Here is a 16962-nt window from a genome sequence, read left to right on the forward strand (position 1 = left end):
TTATTTTGTTATTAAAATTCGAAGATGCAAAAACTGTGTGTTCTTAATCCCGGATTCCCCTACAATTTATAATTTGAAACGTACCATTTTTTTAGATATAGAGTCCGGAAATCGTTTCAATCGATCCCAAATCAATCTGATAAGAGCCGCAATTGACATGTACTTCGGCCTCTTCACATTTTTCATTTCTTTCGTAAAATCCTCCACTGATGGGTAAATATCCATAAATTCAATAATAAGCCGCAAAACAAAATTAATTCTGTTGATAAAACGAATTATTTAAAATTATATTATTTATTTCATTAAAATTATAAACTATGCAATAATTAGTGATGATAATGATTATTATTTAAATAAAATATCGAATAAACGCATCAGTGAATAAATTTAATACATACAATACGAATAATAACTAAACGAAATCTATTAATATTTTTAAATTTATTTTGCGAATAATTTATGTTGTATTGAAATGAGCTTGAAAGTACAGGAATCAGATAAGTAAAATTTTTACATAAAATAAACGATTACTCTCTGGAGGAATGGAAATGTTACATTACTGGTAAGAGTATGAAGGTTTAATAATAAATTGCACTTTTTATAAATTAATAAATTAATGAAATTCCTTTAGGAAATTCTTTTGATTGTCTTTTTAGTTATTTTTTTATGCTTCAAGCATGAACGTGATTTCATTTTTACACTAATATGTACCTGAAGTCTCAAAGGATGGTCCAAATTTTTTTCTCGAATTTTTATGCATATCGCCCGGAAGCTTTTTCTTTTAAATATCATATTTAGAGGGGGAATAGCGCTCCATAAAATTTCTAAACATTTTTTCTAATGTGACCGACTATTGTTAAAAATATTTTTTAGTGAACCGGGTCCATAAATATTTAATTAAATTATATAATAATAAATAAAGAAAATTAAATATTTTTATTATTTTAATAAGAACGAATTTAAAATTGTAGTTGTAGTAGTTAGAAATATTTAATGAAAAATTGTAAATAAAAAATAAAATAAAAATTCTCATGATAAGTAATATAATATAAAACTAAATTTAAAATTCTGAAAATTATTTGAAGTCTATTTTATAGGTTCCTAAAGAAGGCCCAAATGTGGACAAATGAATTTAGCGATTTTTTAGCGCTAGTTCTGATTTTTTGCGGTTTATAAAATGAAAACTAATTCTGGTACATAAAATACTATTTTATGCTGATAATTATATGTTCAAATAAATTTTTAAAATAATTTCTTATTGTTTTCAGAAATTTTCTTTTAGAATAGAGTTAGATTCGTGGTTTTTTCATTTTCGACTTTTTGTTCAATTTTTAATTAAACTAATGTAAATATTTTATCATTATCGTTAACAATATTCAATTTGAATAATAATAAAAAGTTGCGGTTTTTTAAAACTTTTCAACTTTTTCTCCTCTTTCCACTCAGTGAGGCAATAAATAATTTAAGTAAACGAACATAATTGTTTCAATAATTTATTATTGTTTTCAAATATCTTATCTTAGATTATATTTTAAAAGTTGCTGTTTTTTTCTAAAATTTTAAACTTTGCGTTAGCTTTTTATTTATTTAGTAATACATAAACAATAGAGAATCATTTTAAAAAAATTTTTTCTTGTTTACGAATATATTTTTCTGGAATAAAACAGATATTTGAAATAAACTTTCAACTTTCAATATGGATCATAATATAACTTTTTTCATTAAAGTAGTTACTGAGAGACTTTATGTTTAAATCATTATGAATACTTATTATCTGTTCCCAACTAAAACTTCAAACCTGAAAATTTCAGAAAAACCCCCAACTTTCTAGCATTACTCCATGAAAATAAAATTTTAAACAATAATAAATTATTTAAACAATTATGTTTGTTGACTTGCAATAGTTATTACCTTACTCTAATTGAAAAGTAAACAAAAAGTTAACAATTTCGGAAAAAACCGCAACTTCCTTACTCTACTCTAAGAGAAAAATGCTAAAAACAATAATAAATTGTTTAAACAACTATTTTTGTACAAATTTCATTAATTATTGATTTGTTATTATTAAAAATCATAAATATTACTATCTAAAATAAGTAAAGAAGGAGATAGTTATAAACAATAACAATTTGTGTAAATAATTATTTTTGCTAAATTGAAATAATTATTAACTCACACTAAGTAAAGAATAGACTAATTTCAGAAAAAAAACCACAACCACCAAGCAAAGAGATTATTGTTGACAATAATGAATTGTTTAAATAATTATATTTGTTAATTCGAACTAAATTTTACTTTACTCTGATTAAAAAGTGGAATAAAGTAGAAATTTCAGAAAAAATCCAGGAATATCTAGTATTAATATAGAAAAAGATAGCTATAAACAATAATAATTTTTTAAACAATTATTTTTGTTAAATGAAATAAAATACTTATTCACTTCAAGCGAAAAGTGAAAGAAAAGTTAAGCATTAAAAAAAGACTCAATTTCTAACATTATTCAAAGAGAATATTATTAACAATAATAATAAATTGTTTAAACAATTATTTTTGTTAAAATAAACTTATTTTTACCTCGTAATAAATAAAAATTGGACAAAAAGTGGAAAATTAAAAAAAAAACCGCGACGCAAAAATTTAGTCATTAGTGTAAAATAGAAAGAAAATATAATTTTCGCCAAAAATTTCCAAAACCCTAATTTTTCATTAATGGGTTTTTTTAGGACCTTATAAAATAGCCTTATGGGGGTGATATTCAAAAAGTAATATATCATTCGTATTCTATGGCTAATTTTCAAGAGGAATTTTAAGTGTAAATTTGATTCAGCTAATATTGAAGATTCTGAATAAAATTTAAAAAAACTTCTTTTTTATGGGAAATATGTGTTAAACTTCATGGGGCTTCAGTCACCTCGAAATATATATTCTTTTCAAAACAAAACAAAAATGGACTTATTTTGGTGCAAATTCAAACAAATTTCCGGGCGATATGGATAAAAATTCGAAAAAAAATTAATTTATTTTTTGTACCACCATAACATAATTATATCTAATTAAATAAGTAAATAGGTTTTTGTTATATAACTTATACAAATATACGTAGGGACATTCAAATAAGTAAGACATTAAGAAATTTCATCAACTTTTATTATTAGCAATCTTTTACAAAAGCGTATGGCCGTGCGGTCTGTGAGACCGCACGGCGATGCTTAAAGGTTCAGCTGGAGTTACTTTCTTTTTCATTATTTTTTGTTTATAAATTATGCATCTAGGTGATCTCTACATACAGGTGATCCAGAAAAGCAAATGTTTTGAGATTTTTGCACCCGAACCCTTTTTTTTAAGTTTCCAAAAAAAAAATTTTTATCTAAAACGTGAAAATGTATTATAAACTATAGGCGAAAGAATGGATGCAAAAAATAGTTTTAGAAATCAAACTTAAAAAAATTTATTATCTGCAGAGTTTTTAAGCTATTTTGGTTACATTTTTTTTTACTTTACATTTTTGGGAGCTCCTAGAGTCTTTTGAATTTTTTCAAAATTTTTAAATATTATTATGCATGGAATAACTATGTTTTAATATACCAATTTTGTTAAATATTATTTTTGTGCTCATGAGAAAACAAATTTTTTTAGCTCTTTAGGAATAACTTGTGATGAAAATGAACTTGCGTGAATCAAAGTTGCGTGTTCAAGTCTCGCCAGCTGTACTTTTTTTTTGTATTTATTTTTTATTGAAAAAAATTATTTTTAGCAGAATTTTGAACGATTATTGAAAGAAATTATATTAATAAACTTTGGAATAAATAATAAATACGAAAATGTAGGCAGTGAGAGTCGAACAGGCAACTTAAAATATTTCAAATTCTTTGCAATCTTTTGAAATCCATTGGAATGTTTTGAAATACCCTTCAATAATAAAAAAGCCCTGAAGAATTTTTAAATCCCTTCAAATGATAGAAATCTATTGAAAAATTTGTTAGAATCATTAACAAAATCCGAAAATATTGTAAATTCTTCGCAATATTTTGAAATCCCTTGTAACTTCAAAAGGCTCTTCAAAATTTCTTGGCAATTTTAAAAATACCCTATAATCTTTAAAATCCTTTCCGATGCCTCGAAATTAATTTTTAAAAATTTGGAGGCTTTTAAAATACCATAAAATATTTGAAAATTCTAAAAGTCCTGGGAATTTCCTTCAAATTATTGAAATCCATTAAAAATGTGTAGGGAAATTTTGAATATCCTTGAAATATTTCAAATTTTTTACAATCTTTTGAAATCTATTGTAATTTTAAAATGCTCATTAAAAATTCTTGCCTGTTTTAAAAATACCCTATAATCTTCAAATTCCTTTCGAATACCCTTCAATTAATAAAATATACTAAAAATTTCGACGAATTTTTTTCAAATGCCCTAAAATATTTTAAAATCATAATAATCCCTTGAAACCCCTTAAGAATTTTCAAATCTATAAAAAATTCCTTTGAATCTTTGAAAACATCCTAATTTTTTTGTAAATATTAAAAGTCCTTAGAAATTGGTTTAAATTATTGAAATCTATTAAAAATATTTAGTAATCCTCTATAAAAACCTTAAATTTATAAAAAACTTTAAATCTTTTTAAAATCCTTTCGAATACCCTTTGATTTTAAAATATATCAAAAATTCCTTGGAATCTTTTAAAATACTTGAAAATATTTCAAAATCTTTTAAATCTTTTGAAATTCCTTGGAATTTTTTTTAAAATCCTAAAAATTTGAAAATCACAATGATTCTTTGAAAATCCCTTCAAATTATTGAAATATATAAACAATGATTCGTAATCTTTTAGATAACTTTGAAATATTTCAAATCTTATGCAATCCTTTGTAATCTTTCGAAAATTTTTAAGGCTCTTAAAAATTCTTTGGAAGCCTTAAAAATATCTTAAAATCGAAGATTTGTGAAATACTTTTAAATACCTTCAAATTATTTAAATATATTAACAATCCCTTGAAATAATTTTAAAATGCCATAAAAAACTTGAAAATATTTTAGATCATAAAAAATCTCCTCAAATTATGGAAAAACAATGGAATATTATAAAATACAACAAAACGTTTGAAAATCTTGTAAAATATCATCATAGTATTGAAATTTATTAAAAACTTCTTAGGTAATTTAAAATTCCCTAAAATATTTCAAAATCATAAAAATTCTTTGAAATCCCTTAAAATTAATATAATCTATTAAAAAATCGATCTTATATTTCAAAATACTCTGAATGATTTGATTTTTTTAATCCATTCAAATTTTTGGTATTTTTTAAATAACTGTAAAATATTTCAAATCCTATGCAATATTTTAAACCGCTCGAAACTTTTTCAGGCTTTTTAAAATTTCTTGCAATCTTTTAAAATACCATGAAATGTTAGAAAATATTTTAATATCATATCAAATTATGAAATTTTTTAAAGAATTTCTTGGTATCATTTAAAATGTTCTAAAATATTTCAAAATCATGAGCATGCTATGAAATCCCTTAAAGTTATTATTAATTAATTATTATTAATATCATGGAATCTTATAAATAACTCTCAAATATTTAAAATCCTTTGCGATCTTTTCAAATCCCTCGAAAATTGTTAAGGCTCTTAAAAATTACTTGGGAGTTTTAAAAATACTCTAAAGACTAAAATCTTTGACATACTTTAAAATTCCTCCAAATTATTGAAATTTATTCAACATTCTTTGGGATTTTTTGAAATACGATAAAATATTTAAACATTTTCAACATCTTTTAAAATCTCACTTAAAATCCCTTACAATTATTAAAATCGTGTAAAAATTCCTTAGAATCTTTTAAAATACCTTAGAATATTAAAAAAAATTTAACATCTTTTAAATTCTTATCAGATTATTGAAATTCATAATAAATTTCTTGGTATCATTTAGAATGTCCTTAAATGTTTAAAAATCATGAAACTCCTTTCAAATTCTTTAATTGATTAAAATATATTAAAATCTATTAAAAATTTTGAAATACTTTCGCACTTTTAAAGGCTTTTGAAGATTCTTTGGCGGTTTCAATTATACCCTCAAATTTTTTAAATCCCTTCAAATACCTTCAAATTATTGAAATATATTCAAAATTCTTTGAAATCTTTTGATGACTCGAAAATATTTACAATTTTTTAAAATATTTTAAAATACCTTAAATATATCAATCTTTGAAATACCCGCAAATATTTGAAATTCTTTTAAATACCCTCCAATTAAAAAATATATTAAAAATTCTTTAAAATCTTTTAAAATATCCTTAAAAATTAAAATTTTTTTTGGAATCCCTTCAAATAATTGAAATTTATTAAAAAGTTCTTGAAATCTTTTAAATACTTTTAAATTATTTCACATTATTGAAACCTATTAAAAATCCCTTGGAATCTTTTAAAAACCCTGAAATATTAAAAAAATTTAAACATCTTCTGAAATCCCTTGAAGTTATTGAAATGTATTAAAGTATTGAAATATTTGGAATTACCCTTAAATATTTAAAATTCTTTCAAATAGCCTCTAATTTAAAAATATATTAAAAATTCCTTGGAATCTTTTAAAATATCCTTGAGAATTTGAAATTTCTCGAAGTCCTTGAAAATTCCTCTAAATTGTTGGAATTTGTTAAAAATGTCTGGGAATCTTTCAAATGATCCTGAAATACTTAAAATTCCTTGTAATACTTTGAAGTCTCTTGAAATTTTTAAAGACTGTTTAAGATTCCTTTAAAGTTTAAAAAATAATTTATTAATTTTTAACATCCTTTGGAATCCCTTCAAATAATTCAAATTTATAAACACTTTCTGGAAAACTTTTAAATATTCCGCAAATCTTTGAAATCCTTTCGAATATCTATGAATTTTAAAATCTATTAAAAATTTCTAGAGATCTTTTAAATAACTCTAAAATATTTAAAAACATTTAGAATTTTTTCAAATGTTTTCAAAATTATTTAAATATATTAAAAATATCTTTTAACCATTCGAAATACCTTAATTTACAACAATCTTCAAAACCCTTTGAAATCCCTTGAAATTATTCAAATATATTAAAAATTCCTTCAAATATTTTTAACACACTACAATATTTAAAAAAATTTCAAATCCTTTAAAATCCTTTTAACTTATTGAAATTTATAAAAATCGTCTTAAAATGTTTTGAATAACCGTCAAATATTTCAAGTCCTTTCAAATACCCTCAAATTTCCAAATATATTATAAATTCCTTCGAATCTTTCAAAATATCCTTAAATAACTCCTTAAGAATTATTAAAGAATAATAAATCCTTAATTAATAAAGAATAATAAATCTATAAGAAATTCCTTTAAATTGTTGGAATTTATTAAAAATTTCTTGGAATTTTTAAAATCAACCTGAAATGTTTCTAACACTTTGCAATATTTTTAATTCCCTTGGACTTTTTATAAAGCTCTTTAAGAGTCCTTCAAAGTTTAAAAAAAAATTTTTTAATCTTTGAAATCCTTTGGAATCCCTTAAAATAATTAAAATTTATAAACAATTACAGGAAAACTTTTAAATATACCGCAAATCTTTGAAATTCTTTCGAATACCTTTCAATGTTAAAATCTATTCCAAATTTCTGGAGATCTTCTAAATAATCCTAAAATTTTTAAAAATTCTTTTAAGATACCTTCAAATAATATAAATATAATAAAAAATATTTTTGAATCTTTTGAAATACCTTAAATTCATAAAAATCTTTAAAATACTTTGTAATCCCTTCAAATTATTGAAAGTCTTCAAAGTTCTTGGAAATTCTTTTAAATTGTTCGAATTTATTAGAAATGTTTTGGAATGTTTTAAAATTATTGAAATTTATCAAAACCTTTGAAATACTTTGAAATTCTTTTAAATTATTGAAAACTATAAAAAATTCCTTGGAATCTTTTAAAATACCCTCAAATATTAAAAAAAAATTTTAATCCTTTAAAATTATTGAAATTTATTCAAGTTTAGAAGTATTTTAAATTATCTTCAAATATTTAAGATCATTTTAAATGCCCTCTAATTTTAAAGGTAAGAATCTTTTAAAATGACTTTTTCAAATTTATAAAAAATAAAATTTTTTAAATAAATCTTTTAAAATATCCTTAAATGTTTGATAGTTTTCGAAGTCCTTGGAAATTTCTTCAAATTCTTGGAATTTATAAAAAAATGAAAATCTTTCTAATGTTCCATAAATCTTTGAAATCCTTTTGAATACCTTTCAATTTTAGAATCTATTAAAAATTTCTTGAGATCTTTTAAATAACCCTACAATATTTGAAAAATTTTTAAATCCCTAAAAATCCCTTTAAATTATTGAATTTTATTAAAATCGTCTTCAAATATTTGGTATAACCGTCAAATATTTTAAATCCTTTTAAATACCCTCAAATTTAAAAATATATTATAAATTCCTTGGAATTTTTTTTAATATCCTTGAGTATTTAAAAGTTTTCGAAGCCTTTGGAAATTCCTTTAAATTGTTGGAATTTATTAAAAATTTCTTGGAATTTTTAAAATCAACCTGAAATATTTCAAACACATTGCAATATTTTAAATTCCGTTAAAATTTTTTTAAAGCTCTTTAAGATTCCTTTAAAGTTTTAAAAATACTCTTTTAATCTATAAAATCATTCGGAATTCCTTCAAATAATTGAAATTTATAAACAATTTCTAAAAAACTTTTAAATATACTGCAAATCTTTGAAATTCTTTCGAATCTTAAAATCTATTAAAAATTTCTTAAGATCTTTTAAATAACCCAAAAATATTTAAAAACATTTAGAATTCTTTCAAAATTCCTTTAAATTATTTAAATATGTTAAAAATATCTTTTAACCTTTCAAAATACCTTAATTTACAACAATCTTTAAAACTCTTTGAAATCCCTTAAAATTATTCAAATTTATTCAAAATTCCTTGAAATATTTTTAACACCCTACAATATTTGAAAAAAAAATTTAAATCCCTTCAAATTATTGAATTTTATGAAAATCGTCTTGAAATATTTGGTATAACCGTCAAATATTTTAAATCCTTTCAAATACCCTCAAATTTAACAATATATATTATAAATTTCTTGAAATCTTTTAAAATATTCTTAAATATTTGAAAGTTTTCAAAGCCTTTGGAAATTCCTTCAAATTATTGGAATTTTTAAAATCCCTTCAAATAATTGAAATTTATAAACAATTTCTGAAAAACTTTTAAATATACCGCCAATCTTTGAAATTCTTTCGAATTCTTTCGAATTTTAAAATCTATTCAAAATTTCTTGAAATCTTTTAAATAACCCTAAGATATTTCAAAATATTTAAAATTCTTTCAGAATACCTTCAAATTATTTAAATATATTAAAAATATTTTTTATTCTCTTAAAATACCTTAAATTTATGAAAACCTTTAACATTTTTTAAAATCCTTTCATATGATTAAAACTTTTAAAAATAGTCTCGAAATATTTTGATCAGCTTCCAAATATTTAAAATCCTTTCAAATAACCTCAAATTTAAAAATGAATTAAAAACTCATTAGAATCTTTTAAAATATCCTTAAATATTCGAAAGTTTTAAAAGTCCTTGGAAATTCCTTCAAATTGTTGGAATTTATTAAAAATGTCTAGGAATCTTTTGAAATACTTCAAATTTATAAAAACCTTTGAAATACTTTAAAATTCTTTCACATTATTGAAACGTATTAAAAATTCCTTGGAATATTTTAAAAAACCCTACAATATTTGAAAATTTTTAAAATTCTTTGAAATCCCTTGAAGTTTTTAAAATTTGTTAAGGTCTTGAAATATTTGGAATTACCCTCAAATATTTAAAATCCTTTCAAATACCGTCCAATTCTAAAATATATTTTAAATTCCATGGAATTTTTTAAAATATCCTTAAATATTTAAAAGTTTTTCAAGCGTTTGGAAATTCCTTCAAATTGTTGTAATTTATTAAAAATGTCTTAGAATCTTTTAAAATACACTAAAACATTAAAAAAATTAAAATTCTTATAAATCCCTTCAAATGATTGAAATATATTACAAATTACTTAGTATCTTTTAAAATGCCCTAAAATATTTTCAATTGATAAAAATCCCTTGACATCTCTTAAAATTATTAAAATTTACTAGAAATTCCTTGTAATATTTTTAAGGACCCTAAAAGATTAAAAAATCTGGAAAAATTATTTTAAAATCCCTCCTAATTATTGAAATATATTAAAAATACTTTAGAATCTTTTAAAATATTCTTAAATTCTTAAAAATCTTTGGAAAAATTTAATTCGTCTTGTTAGATTGCAGGAGTAATTAAACCCTCGCAGTAAATTTTGTATTTTAATTTTTAAATTTTTTAGCTCTAAAAATTGAAAACTTTATGCGGGATTCAAGTTAAGTGGATGAGAAAATAAAAAATATGGAATGAAAGAAGCCATAAAATAGAGGTGTAAAGCACCTGTCGTAAGCAAGCTCAAGAAGCAGAATGTACATTTCTCCTGCAGATCCTCTGTGAAGTTCTACAATTTCCAGGACATTAATGTTTCTGCCACTTTTTGTTGGAAATTTCCACGACTGGTGTTCTATATCGCCAATCCAAGAATACAATTCATTGCTTACAAATACTAATTCTTTAATATCATTAATTATAGATAACACGATGGGAGTATTTAATCTTGGCATAATTGATTTTTTTCAATAAGTTGTTTTATTCACTTTTAGGTTGATTGACTGATTTCAGAGATAACTTCAGAATCCTTTTGATAATCGATATCGATTTTTATTTTCTAATAATAAAAACGTAAATAATTTCGAAAATTTTTGGAATGTTGAGTTTTTGAAGGTAATAATTTGGAACTGAAAGCGTTTGGATTAAAAAAAAACTATAGTGAATGATTTGGAATTGAAAAAGTTTAAAATAAAAAAAATTTGGATCAGGTAAAATGGGGAAAAATGAATAATATTTTTAGTGGATTTGGAAAATTCGCGAATAATAAAATTCCCGAATTGTAAAATTAAAATTAAAATTCCGGAAATTAAAAATAAAAAATAATTTGTAAAAATAATATTTAATTATTGTATTTTTAGTCAATAAAATATATTTATAAAAAATTGCAATTGTTTAATCTCGGGAATTTTTCCATTTAGAAATTTTATAAGTTTTCCAATTCAGTAATATTATTAGCTACCGGGATTTTTATTATTCGGGAATTTTTTAATTCGGTAATATTATAAACTGTTGTGAACTTTAATATTCGGGAATTTTTCAATTCAGTGTTTTTTAAAATTTTATTATTTGCGAATTTTAATATTAGGGGATTTTCCAATTCGGTATTTTTATTTTTTGGCAATTTTATTATTCGGGAATATTATTAACTGCCAGGAATTTTATTATTTGGAAACTTCTTAATTCGTTAATATTATAAACTCTTGTGAATTTTTCTTTTCGGGAATTTTCCATTTCGGGAAGTTCATAATTCGGGAATTTTCCAATTCGGTATTTTTATAAACTGTCGTGAATTTTATTATTCGGGAATTTTCCATTTTAGCAAGTTTCTAAATCGCGAATTTTATTATTCGAGAATTTTATTAATCAGGAACTTTCCAATTTGGTATTTTTATAAACTGTCGTGAATTTTACTATTAGAGAATTTTCATTTTCGGGAAGATTATAATTCAGGAATTTTATTATTCGAGTATTTTATTATTCGGAAAATTCCCGATTCGGTATTTTTATTTTTTGGCAAATTTATTATTCGCGAATTTCAATATTGCCGAATTTTCAAATTCAGTATTTTTATTTTTCGACAATTTTATTATTCAGGAATTTTACAATTCTGTAATATTATTAACTGCCGAGAATTTTTTTATAGGCTAATTTTCGAATTCGGTAATATTATAAACTGTCGTGAATTTTATTATTGGGGAGTTTTATTATTCGAGAATTTTTTTATTCCGTAATTTTCTAATTCGATATTTTTATAAACTGTCGTGAATTTTATTATTCGAGAATTTTCCAATTCGGTATTTTTATGTTTCGGCAATTTTATTATTTGCGAATTTTAATACTCGAGAATTTTCCAAATCGGAATTTTCACTTTTCGGCAACTTTATTATTCTGGAATCTTCTAATTCGGGAACTTTCCATTTCTAGAAGTTTATAATTCGGGAATTTTATTATTCGAGAATTTTATCATTCGAGAATTTTCCAATTTGGTATTTTTATTTTTCGGCAATTTTATTATTTGCGAATTTTAATACTCGAGAATTTTCCAATTCGGAATTTTCATTTTTCGGCAACTTTATTATTCTGGAATCTTCTAATTCGGGAGTTTTCCATTTCTGGAAGTTTATAATTCGGGAATTTTATTATTCGAGAATTTTATCATTCGAGAATTTTCAAATTCGGTATTTTTCGGCAATTTTATTATTTGCGAATTTTAATACTCGAGAATTTTCCAATTCGAAATTTTCATTTTTCGGCAACTTTATTATTCTGGAATTTCGGGAATTTTACATTGTCGGAATTTTTCTTTTTCGGGATTTTTTAGGCGTCTCTAATGAAAAGGTATTAAGTCTGTATCATTGCTCAATATAAAAAAATTAATTTTTCACAAAAAAAGTCAGTGTGTGACAGTGGGGCCACATGGCGGAAGTGAAGCTTTGCTGGATTAACTTAAACATTTTTCTCGAGGAATTATCACGAGTGTAAGAATATTAGAATAGAATATTGAACTGGAATGCTCGAATTTTCAATCGAAAAGATGATATTTTAAACAGGAAAATAAATTTCCAAACAAAAAGAGTAATTATTTACCAAAAATAAAATAATTAAATCTCCTATTGAAAAATTAATTTTTACTCACACTGATGAATTTTTAATTAAAATGATAAATTGTCACCTGGAATATTTGAATTTTAAAATAAAAAGATCCATTTTTAATAAAAATGATTGAAAATAAAAATTCCGATTCTGTACACTCAAGCGTTTCAAATTAAACAATTTTTTATTCTTAAGTCAAAAGCCCTCAAAAAATTCCATACTTAAATTATCAAAATTTTTCAAGTGTATAGGAAAGAAGTTGAAATTATATTATTTCTAATTTAGTGCTTAAAAATTAAACTTTGTTTATTTTTCATTTAAGAATCTCAAATTTGATGATTTCAGATTAAAATTCCGAAAAAGGAGAATATCAGAGCCTTCAAAAATTAAATTTTTAATTCAATAATCTCGAAAATGGATAATTTCGGAATTAAGGTTCGAAAATAGTACAATTTCAAGCCGTTAAAATTAAACGTTTATAGATTAAAATTTTTAAGGTGGAAGATTTCATTAGAAATCAGTTAAAATTGTATTATGTTTAATGCAGAGCGTACAAAATTAAATTTTTTTTATCAGAAGAATCTCGAAAATTTATGATTATATATGCAAATTTCGAAAATAGGACATTTTCAGAGCGTAAAAAATTAACAAATATTATTTTAAAATAAAGAATATTGAAATTGGAAGATTTAAGATTAAAACTTTGAAAAATAGAATATAAAAAAGTGCGAAATTAAATATTTTCAGATAAGAATTTTTAAATGCTACAACTTCATTAGAAAACAGTTGAAATTATATTATTTATAATTTAGATAGTACAAAAATAAAAAATTTTATTTTTGATTAAAGATTATGGACATTGGATTATTTTAATATTAATATTTCGAAGAGAGGACAATTTAAACAAATTTAATTTTCATATTATTATTTCTAATTAAGAACGTAAAAAATTGAAATATTTCATTTTTAATTGATGAATCTCGAATTCAAGAGTCTCGAAATGTGACTAGTGCAGATTTATTTATCAAAAATAGGATAATTTCAAACCGTTAAAAATTAAGTATTTTCAGATTTTTATTTTTTAAATTTAATAATTTCGTTACAAAGTAGTTGAAATTGTAACATTTCTAATTTAGAGCTTCCAAATGTAAAAAAAGTTATTTTAAATCATTTTTCTTAAAAATTAATCTTTTTTGTAAAATTTAACTGTTCCAGGAGGACATTTATAATTTGATTACAAAATTAATTAATTTGATTGAAAATTAATGATGTCACTGATAATTTAATTATTTCATTGTTGGTAAAAAATTAATCTTTTTGTTTGGAAATTAAGTTTCTTGTTTAAAAACTCGTCTTTTTGATTAAAAATTCAAGTATTCCAGTTAAATATTCATAATTTTGGTTAAAATCCATTTTTTTGTTAAAAATAAAACTACTTGGTTTAAAATTAAACTTTTTTGTTGATAATGCATATTTTTCATTACAAATTCATCTTTCTCTTACATACTGTCTATACACTCTCAGTAATCGCGTCTCCCTTTTGTTCGGCGATTCGCAATTGCTCTAAAGATTACTCTTTGGAATCCCCACTACTGCCACACTCTATAAAATCTCTTATTATGCGATCTCCTTGAAACTCATGCTGATTCCTCTTAATAAATTTTTTAATTAATCCATAAAAATTTCACTTCTAATGTATTCCATTATTTTAGTTGTAAATTTATCTCTATGATTAAAGATTAATTTTCTGAATTAAAAATTTAACCATTCACTTTTCGAATAAAAATTAATCTTATTTTGGTAAAAAAATCTTATATTTTGTTAAAAATTCATCTTTTTTTTAAATGATAAATTAATTTTGTAAACTGTAAACTTAATTATTCCATTTTCAGTTATATATTGATAATTTTTTGTTAAAACTTCAATTATTTGGTTGGTGGTTTGTCTTTTTTAGTTGAAAATTCTCGCATTTTTTTTTCAATATCCTCATCCTTAATAAAAAATGAATCTTCTTGTTTTAAAAATTACCTTCAACAAAATACAGGAAAATTCAAACAAATAGAATAGTTAAATTTTCATTAAAAAACTAAAATAATTTGTTCAAACAAACATTTTTTTTATACAAAAATATTAACACAATGTTTTGTCAACAAAAAAATCGACCAAAAATGGAATAATTAAATTTGATTAACAAAAAATTATTTTCGATAAAAAAATTATTTTAAACAAATAAATAAAATTTCAACCAGAAGATTAATTTCCTTCTGAAAAAGAATATTTTTTTACTAAACACGTGATTTTTAAATAGTGCAATTTGAAACAAAAAGGTGAATCAGTTACTCAAAAAAAAAAGATAATTTCACCACAAATTACAAAGTTTAAACAGGAAATAGAACAATTTTTTGTCTAAAAAAATAATTTTCCCGAAAAAAACTAAAGTTCAAGTTAAAGACATGAATTTTGAACCAAGAATTTTGAATTGAAAACAATAACAAAAAAACATTAATCTTGAACAAAATTCATTAAATTTTCACCAAAAAGGGGAGTTATTCGCCAAGGAGGTTAATTTCTTGCCGCATAAAATAAAATTTCAAAAAAATTAAGAATCTTTCAAAAAATTACTTGAATTTTCAACTGAGGAAGATTAATGTTCAACCGAATCTGTAATGGTTTAATTTTCAGTTTAAAAAATAAAGAATATTTTTAAAAAGTGTTGACAAATTAAATTAATTTTGAATAAAAAGAATCTTTTTTTTACTAAAATGATGAATCATGCATTAAAAATTAATTAATTAATTAATTAAGTAGTTCAAGTTTGGAACGAAAAAATGTAAATTCAATTAAATTAAATTAAAATAATTGAAGAAAATTTAATCAAATATTTCTCATAGTATATACGATTTTCTGTAAAATCAATAAGAAAATGTTAGACAAAATTCGAGTTTTTTTTTTTAAAGAAAATTATTGTGCGTAGCGCTAAAAATTGCCTACTTATTCTAAAAACTTTAAAAACTATTTGTTTCCGAATTAAAAACTTACAAAATTAAATTATTCAAACTTCAAGCCTCAAAAATTAAACAACTTCAAATGATTAAAAAGTGAAGCATTCTTAAATTAGAATTTTGAAACTATATATTTGAAAACAATAAAGTTTTATTAATTATTATAATTAATAAAAAATAGTTTTGTTCAATTATGAAGCAAAGTTTTTAAATTTAATTTAAAGTTAAATTTCAATTAATTATAATTAATAATTTAATAATAATAATTATTGAATTTATCAATTTAAATTAATTTAAATTGAATAAATTTAAAGGGAAGGGCTCGAAATAAATAGAAAAGATTAGGTTCTTAAATATCGCTCTTTTTAGGAAACAATATATGGTACATATAACTGTGTATAATAAAATTAGTGAATACATTATTTACAGTAGTATTATAATATGTGTACATAAGTGTATCGTGAGCTCTTTTTGCGTCTTTTACATATTTTTGATTTAGCCTTCTATAAACTGATTGTTATTTGATTAAAGTCGAAATAAAATGTAAAATAAAATATTATTAATAGAATTTCAATTTGTATCATAAATTGAATAAATTACGCAAAGTGATAAATATTTTTTAAAAATGCTATCGCCCTAAATCAAAATTTAAAACATTAATTTCAAATTCAACAATCAGTCAAAAAAGCAAATTTATTCTAATCACTGACCTTAATTACGGATCTTAATTATAGTCTACGGAAATAATTATAGAAGATTACTTAAAAATGTAAAAAAATTGATTATTATTATTATATCGATTCACAGGAATTTTCATTAAAGGATAAATAAACTGAAATTTTTTTCATTTTTGCTACTTACCTAATTATTTATAACATTAATACATAATACCATCGTACCTCAAAAGTCAAAAATAAAATATCCATATCAAAAAGATTTTTTGTCTCAATACAATTAACAAAATTTTCTTATATTTATAGAGTATAAAAAAATTTTTACGGAATTTTTGATTTGTATAAAATGAAATGATTTTTCCAAAGAAGAGTCTAATATTAATTTGTTTGTTACATTGGGAATAGATATTTGTGCAGGGATTTGAATAT

At 22.1% G+C, this 16962-nt stretch overlaps 1 protein-coding gene across 1 annotated transcript in view; it reads right to left on the reverse strand.

The window, feature by feature from the left end:
* Nucleotides 1–10723, reverse strand: part of LOC117181743 (interaptin-like) — a 47290-nt gene extending 36567 nt beyond the window's left edge. Inside the window, exons 1-2 of the mRNA XM_033374707.1 lie at nucleotides 10494–10723; nucleotides 85–259 (exon numbers count right to left, since the gene is read on the reverse strand). Coding sequence (XP_033230598.1) covers nucleotides 85–259; nucleotides 10494–10717 — 399 coding nt within the window. The 5' untranslated portion in view covers nucleotides 10718–10723. The remainder of the gene's footprint in view (nucleotides 1–84; nucleotides 260–10493) is intronic.
* Nucleotides 10724–16962: the final 6239 nt, after the last annotated feature.

This window comes from Belonocnema kinseyi, chromosome 10 (genome assembly GCF_010883055.1).
Source record: "Belonocnema kinseyi isolate 2016_QV_RU_SX_M_011 chromosome 10, B_treatae_v1, whole genome shotgun sequence".
Taxonomy (NCBI): domain Eukaryota; kingdom Metazoa; phylum Arthropoda; class Insecta; order Hymenoptera; family Cynipidae; genus Belonocnema; species Belonocnema kinseyi.